Genomic DNA, 8298 nt, shown 5'->3' with positions numbered 1-8298 from the left:
GATTCTACTTATTCTAAAAGGTTTGTTAGATTCTGCATTAAGGAAATGTTTCATTCCATTATTTCCTGAATGTTTTAGTAAATGAGTTTTGTTAAATGGTATAACAGAGTTATCTCTTCCTTTAGGTGTCAGCTGTGAAGAACTCACTCCAGTCAAGAAAAAAGAGAACAGTTTAGAAAACACAACTGTTACTCTGTCCTACAATTACTCCAAACTATCATCTGGTGATTATTTCTTCTGGTATCGACAACATCCAGGAAAACCACCAGAGTTCATCATCTCCCATTTAGGATCAGGAAGCATCTTGAATAGTCCAATCCCTGGGCTGAAGATCAAAGTGGATCAAAACCAAATCAGTATGAACATCTCCTCTGCTGCAGTGTCAGACTCTGCTGTGTACTACTGTGCTCTGCAGCCCACAGTGACAGGAAACACCAAAACTCTGTACAAAAACCTTTGGAGCAAAGACAACACAATACTGTACAACATCCACTAGAGGGAGTCTCACTCTGTTTAACTTCAACAGTATGTGATGATACAGTCTGGATTCTTTTCACTTCTGAGACACAGTTGTCATGAAGGACTATAGAAATGACACTAACTTGACATGAGTCTCCTCCTACTGACTGCAGAGGTGGCTTCATGGCAGAGAAGTCTTTGATTCCAGCTGTGAACATCAGACCAAACACAACTCACAAAACGTGTTCAAACTGAACACTCAGTTACAACATTTCACCTTTGTGAACATGGAAAAACTTGCTGCAGTTCTGTTCTTTTCAACCCTCGTAGGTACGTATGTTTTTGACAACAAAACCTGAAATATATCTTAAGAAGTTAACATTTTAAGGACACAAATCTAGATGTCCTCACTTCATCACTAATAACTGATTAATAAATAGTTAACAGCATCATTTGTTTTCACTAAAACATTGTCATAGAGTGATGGTTTTCAAATGAAGGATCTCTCACTTTGGAACAGATCTCTAAATATAACATGTGGTCTTCCTCACTAGGTAACACCTTGGAAGATGATATTACTGCCAGCAGTGCTGAAGTGTTTTCATCAGAGGGCTTTAGTGTTACTCTGTCCTGTAACTATTCAGTTAAAGCTAATAATCTCCAGTGGTATCGACAGGATCCTGGATCAGCTCCTCAGTTCCTTCTCCTGATCTCTGATACTAAACCGCCTTCAGTGGTGGAAGCAAAACCTCCAAACCCTCGACTGACTGCTAAACTGAATGAGAAGAGAACTCAAGTCCATCTGGAGATCTCCTCTGCTGCAGTGACAGACTCTGCTGTGTACTACTGTGCTCTGAGGCCCACAGTGACAGGAAACACCAACACTCTGTACAAAAACCTTTGGAGCAAAGACAACACAATACTGTACAACATCCACTAGAGGGAGTCACACTCTGTTTAACTTCAACAGTATGTGATGATACAGTGAAGACTCTTGGTAGTGGTGAACAAAAAAGAAAATGAAGCACTGAAGACAAAACAGACTGAAGGAACTGATGATAATATTATTAATATGAACAATTCTTCATCATAATCAAATGTCAATGAAAATCCTCTGACATCTAATGGAGCTGAAATTGAAAGTCTGTAAGTCAGTTTTTTGTGAGGAACTCACAATTATAAACCATTTCAACAATGCAAACAATACATATGTTTGAGCATATTATTTATATCTGAAACACATGTTGATCTTATGTAACAGTGTGTCAATACATTTACTGTTATATGTAAGTCCACTCATGACAACTTTATTAAAGGGTGTGATTTCTTATGGTGTTCCACAGGGTTCAATCATAGGTCCTCCCATTCTGTATTTAAATGTTGTCTTCGCAGAGATCTCAACTTGCTTGTATAATTCTGTAAACTACATGAAAATACATCTTGTAAAGTATTTGTTGATGTTAATATTATTGCTCATAGTCTGGAGATATTGATAAATTATAATCATCAGCGGTCTCTACTTTAGGAGTATTAATTCAATCTTTCTGGTGTTTGCAAATCCTGAAAAGATAATCCAGTTTTGACAGCTACCTTTTTGTAACTCCTGTTCTTAAGTAAACCTTGCACCTCAAGAAAGTACAAAATGCTGCTACGAGTCTGTTAACCAGGAGGAAGAGTACCTGAGAAATGAAAATACAGATCTAAGAGGAGACGGAGAGATTCAGGGAGGAGCTAAGATGTTACTGAACTAGAGAAGAGAGAGGAACTTCTATATTCAACAGAGTTCAACACACAAACCATCAACATTACCTCCATTCAACATGCTGTCATTACTGATGTTTCTACTTATTCTAAAAGGTTTGTTAGATTCTGCATTAAGGAAATGTTTCACTCCATTATTTCCTGAATGTTTCATAAAATGAGTTTTGTTAAATGGTATAACAGAGTTATCTCTTCCTTTAGGTGTCAGCTGTGAAGAACTCACTCCAGTCAAGAAAGAAGAGTACAGTTTAGAAAACACAACTGTTACTCTGTCCTACAATTACTCTAAATCTGCTACTTATTCCGACTATTTCTTCTGGTATCGACAACATCCAGGAAAACCACCAGAGTTCCTCATCTTTCACTTGGGAACACAAAATGCAACAAACTCTGGAGTGTCTGTTATAGTGAGTGATGATAAAACCAGAATGGATCTGCAGATCTCCTCTGCTGTAATGACAGACTCTGCTGTGTACTACTGTGCTGTGAGGCCCACAGTGACAGGAAACCCACAGTCTCTGTACAAAAACACAAGCTGACACACTGACAAGCTGCTGGAAGCCTTTTTCTCACTCTGTTCTACTGAACTTTTCACCTCCACTAGAGGGCGACATTACATTACATTACAGTCATTTAGCAGACGCTTTTATCCAAAGCGACTTACAATAAGTGCATCAACATTGGTAATCAAAAGAACTGCTAGTCACCAGAAGTCATAAGTACATTTCCTTTTCCAAACAAGCATCTAAGAGCATGAAGCAGAGCATAACTCAGAGCCAAAGTACAGAAACAAGAAAAACAGTTAGTGCTATAAGTAATACCAATACAATAAGTGCAACAAGCTAGTATGAATACAATAAGTGGTGAGGTGAAGGCTCAGGGTAGCACTTCCTGAAGAGGTGGGTTTTCAGCCTGATGAAAGATGGGCAGCGACTCCGCTGTCCTGACGTCAGTGGGAAGTTCATTCCACCACTGTGGGGCCAGGACAGAAAACAGACGTGACCGGGTCCATCGGCCGCCAGGACCTCTGAGCGGCGGGGCGACCGATCGCCCCGAGGCAGCAGAGAGAAGTGGTCGGGCGGGGGTGTAAGGCTTGACCGTGGCCTGGAGATAGGAAGGAGCTGTTCCTTTCACTGCCCTGTATTCTAGCACCAGAGTCTTAAACTGGATGAGCTCTTACAGGGAGCCAGTGTAGAGAACGGAGAAAGGAAGTTGTGTGGGAGAACTTGGGGCGATTGAACACCAGGCGAGCTGCGGCTTTCTGGACAAGCTCCAGAAGTCTGATGGCCGACGCCGGGGCTCCGGCGAGTAGAGAGTTGCAGTAGTCCAGGCGGGAGATGACAAGAGCCTGGATGAGAACCTGAACCGTCTCGTCAGTCAGGAAGGAACGAATCCTCCTGACATCATCAAGTAGGCGGTGCACTACTTCTGCCCTGTGTTCAACCATTCAGTGAATAATAAGTGCTGCTGTGAAGAGAACAATTCTCAGACTGGATGTTGAACATCAGCTAGTTTCTCCTGTTGATTTAAACCTTGTTGTAGAGATGGAACATTGGCTGTGGATTATTCTTGCTGCTCTGTTCTCTGGTAAGATAGAAAGAACAACATGTTATTCATATTTTCTAAAGATTGATATAAACTAGAGTTCAGTCTACATTTTCCACTGTCTTCTCCTCTCAGCCTCATTAATAATGTTAGTCTAACAGCTTCATCTTCTCTACCTTTTCCAGGACTAACAGCTGGAGACACAATCTCTCCTGAAGAAGATGAAGTGAGTAAAAGAGAAGGAGAATCTGTCTCACTCAGATGTGTCTATGAGACAACATCAGACTATGTTTACCTGTATTGGTACAAACATTCTGACCATCAGGCTCCTCAGTTTCTTCTCCGGAAAGGAGCAAAAGGTTACACAAACCAATATATTCCTGATGAACGATATGAATCTCAAACAAGTAGAAACTCAACTGAACTGACCATAAGGAGACTGACCCTGACAGACACAGCTCTCTACTACTGTGCTCTAGAAACACAGTGATCCAAAGTGTACAAGAGGCTGTACAAAAACCTGAACACACATATCTGACTACTCTTCAAAGAGGAGGGAAGTGGTATTCAAACCACAGCTTCATATCAGATGGATTCTGAGGATTCCTGTTTGATCAGAGTCTCTGTGGTTACAGCTGCTAATGAAACACTGTGGGAGGATCCACATGAGCAGCAGATCCACATCCAACAAACCACCTGTATGATGGTTCAGACACAAGACACCATGACCACAAAGAAATGGACACTGACTTACTGACCGAATCCTCATTAGAACACAATGAGGTGGGAGATTGACCATCTGGTGACCTGGTGCGGTCTGAACAACCTAGAGCTCAACGCTCTAAAGACGGTGGAGATGGTTCTGGATTTCCGGAAGAATGCAGCCACACCAGCCCCTATCACCCTGTGTGACTCCCCCGTCGATGTTGTGGAGTCCTTCCGCTTCCTGGGCTCCACCATAACCCAGGACCTCAAGTGGGAGCTTAACATCAGCTCCATCACCAAGAAGGCTCAGCAGAGGATGTACTTCCTGATGCAGCTGAAGAAATTCGACCTGCCAAAGACAATGATGGTGCACTTCTCCACCGCCATCACTGAGTTCATCCTCTGCTCCTCCATCACAGTCTGTTATGCTGCAGCCACTGCCAAGGGCAGACTGCAGCGCATCATTGGCTCTGTGAGAGGGTGATTGGCTGCAATCTGCCGTCCCTCCAGGACTTGTTCGCTTCAAGGACCCTGAAGCGAACAAGAAAGATTCCGACCCCTCTCCCCCTTGACATAAACTGTTGGTACCCCTTCCATCTGGCAGGAGGCTGAGGTCCATCAGGACCAAGACCTCACGCCACATGAACAGTTTCTTCACATCTGCAGTTGGGTTCATCAATAAAGCCCGGGACCCCCACTGACTCTGTCATCCCCAGGACAATTCCCTACCGGTCACTCCCCTGCACATCCCTTCATATTTAAATACTCTTGACACTTTTACATTACACTTACATTACACTTGTTTAAAGTACTGTTATCTGTTTGTCTGTGCACTTTATTTGATATTTTATTGTACATTTTACTATGTTTCTATTTTTTCACTGTGCTGATTGTTTAACGTTATGCACTATCCACCATGTAAAATTCATTGTATGTGCAACACAAAATAAATGGTTCTGATTCTGATCCTGATGAGCTCCTTCCATTGTTCACTATTCTCTGATATCTTGAGATACTGTCCACACAGACACTGAAACACTAACCATTACAACTCTAAGATAAATAGTAATGTATATCTGTAGAAAAGAAATAAAATAAACTCAGAATCACATTTTAACTGCTAAAATGTTTTACCAAGTTAAGATTTGTCTGATTCATTCACGAATGTAGAGGACAAAAACAAACTAAAGTGTCTGTTCACATTGAAGAGAACAAACATTCTGAAAAGAGCATAAAAAGTTGCATGTTGTTCAAATGTTCGTTTACTTTCAATCTTTATGATCAGAAATATGAATATCCATTTGTTATGGTAGGAAAGGAGTAAAGTCATCAGTAGAAGAATAACACAGGGCTGTAAATGAGCCCCGTCACTGTGATCAGGTTCCTCCTTCTAATCCACCAACTTAGTGTTGATGAAGACTAAACAGAGAGATCACTGCCTTCTTTATACCTGCTGTAGATCTCAGATACTCAGCACTGCAGACATGACGCCTCTGTTCATCTCAGTGCTGCTGGCTGCTGTGAGCCTCGGTATGAACACAACTTTGTGTCCTTGATATTGATCCAACACTGAGATGATTCTTTAACACGCTGATACTGTTTGTTTCTGTTTCACAGAATGCAGAGCACAAAAAGACAACGTGCTGCAGCCAAAAGGAGATGTGACGGCTGCTGAAGGAGAGGCAGTAACACTTGGCTGTCAATACAACAGCACTTCATCAAATGATTATCTCTTCTGGTACAAACAGGATGGAAACAACAGCCCCAAATTCATCCTGAGCCGCTTTAAGGTTGGCTCGGGGAAAACCGAGGAAGAGGAGAGATTTTCATCTACACTGAATTCCACCTCAAGATCAGTTCCTCTGAAGATCCAGAAGCTTCTTCTGTCAGATTCTGCTGTGTACTACTGTGCTCTGAGGCCCACAGTGACAGGAAACACCACAACTCTGTACAAAAACCTTTGGAGCAAAGACAACACAATACTGTACAACATCCACTAGAGGGAGTCTCACTCTGTTTAACTTCAACAGTATGTGATGATACAGTCTGGATTCTTTTCACTCCTGAGACACAGTTGTCATGAAGGACTATAGAAATGACACTAACTTGACATGAGTCTCCTCCTACTGACTGCAGAGGTGGCTTCATGGCAGAGAAGTCTTTGATTCCAGCTGCGAACATCAGACCAAACACAACTCACAAAACGTGTTCAAACTGAACACTCAGTTACAACATTTCACCTCTGTGAACATGGAAAAACTTGCTGCAGTTCTGTTCTTTTCAACCCTCGTAGGTACGTATGTTTTTGACAACAAAACCTGAAATATAACTTCAGAAGTTAACGTTTTAAGGACACAAATCTAGATGTCCTCACTTCATCAATAATAACTGATTAATAAATAGTTAACAGCATCATTTGTTTTCACTAAAACATTGTCATAGAGTGATGGTTTTCAAATGAAGGATCTCTCACTTAGGAAAAGATCTCTAAATATAACATGTGGTCTTCCTCACTAGGTAACACCTTGGAAGATGATATTACTGCCAGCAGTGCTGAAGTGTTTTCATCAGAGGGCTTTAGTGTTACTCTGTCCTGTAACTATTCAGTTAAAGCTAATAATCTCCAGTGGTATCGACAGGATCCTGGATCAGCTCCTCAGTTCCTTCTCCTGATCTCTGATACTAAACCGCCTTCAGTGGTGGAAGCAAAACCTCCAAACCCTCGACTGACTGCTAAACTGAATGAGGAGAGAAATCAAGTCCATCTGGAGATCTCCTCTGCTGCAGTGACAGACTCTGCTGTGTACTACTGTGCTCTGAGGCCCACAGTGACAGGAAACACCAAAACTCTGTACAAAAACCTTTGGAGCAAAGACAACACAATACTGTACAACATCCACTAGAGGGAGTCTCACTCTGTTTAACTTCAATAGTATGTGATGATACAGTCTAGATTGACTTTACTGACAGGATTTTGATGTAGAACTTTAGAAATGAAACTACGGGTATATTCACTCTACAAGCTTGGGTTTACAGCCTCCTCCACCATCTGATCTAACTCACCACCAGGTGGTGATCATTGACAGCTCTGATCCTCTCTTCACCCAAGTTTCCAAGACATAGGGCCACAGATCTGATGAAAGGACCACAAAGTCGATCGTAGAACTTTGGCCGAGGATGTTCTGCTACCATGGACACTCATGGATCGCCCGACTGTTCGAACATGGTGTTTCTTACAGACAATCCAAGACTAGCACGGAAGTCCAACAACAATGCACCCCTTGGGTCAAGATGTGGCAGTCCATCCCTCCAAATCACCCAACTCCAGGTTTCTTCATTGTTTCCCACATGAGAGTTCAAGTTCCCCCAGTCGGCCCGAGTCAAGACCCTCTCCAGGAGTTTGGTTCCAGAACCAGTGCTATGCATGGAGGTGAGCCCAACTATATTAAGTTTGTAGCGTTCCATCTCTCGTACAAGCTCCGGTTCCTTCCTACTAGAGAGGTGACATTCTATGACCCTGGATCTAGTCTGTGATGACAGTGGTCAGAATGCCCTGGTCCTTGCCTGCCGCTCAGCTCACATTGCAACAGACCACAATGCATACCATGGTAAGTGGTGGGCACTCGGGGCGGAGGATCAATAAAGATTTTTGAGCTGTGCCCGGCCATGCCCCATTGATAGCTACCTTTTTGTAACTCCTGTTATTAAGTAAACATGAGAAAAAGAAAAAGTTTGCACCTCCAGAAAGTACAAAATGCTGCTACGAGTCTGTTAACCAGGAGGAAGAGTAACTGAGAAGTGAAAATACAGATCTAAGAGGAGACGGAG

General features: G+C 42.3%; 1 protein-coding gene across 1 annotated transcript; it reads left to right on the top strand.

Annotated features, from left to right (window-relative positions):
- Window positions 1–2273: 2273 nt before the first annotated feature.
- LOC137884363 (uncharacterized) lies at window positions 2274–7593 on the top strand. The gene is made up of 8 exons (XM_068726142.1): window positions 2274–2316; window positions 2422–2754; window positions 4596–4690; window positions 4775–4942; window positions 6219–6395; window positions 6607–6763; window positions 6988–7298; window positions 7540–7593. The coding sequence occupies exons 1-8, from the start codon at window positions 2280–2282 to the stop codon at window positions 7591–7593; spliced, it is 1332 nt and encodes a 443-aa protein (XP_068582243.1). The 5' UTR covers window positions 2274–2279.
- The last annotated feature ends 705 nt before the right edge of the window (window positions 7594–8298 follow it).

The sequence above is a fragment of the Cebidichthys violaceus genome, unplaced genomic scaffold (genome assembly GCF_023349555.1).
Source record: "Cebidichthys violaceus isolate CVI_PGR_0920_01 unplaced genomic scaffold, fCebVio1.0.p SCAF_38, whole genome shotgun sequence".
NCBI lineage: Eukaryota > Metazoa > Chordata > Actinopteri > Perciformes > Stichaeidae > Cebidichthys > Cebidichthys violaceus.
The sequence above is the reverse complement of the archived record's forward strand: the minus strand, read 5'-3'. Positions and strand labels throughout refer to the sequence as shown.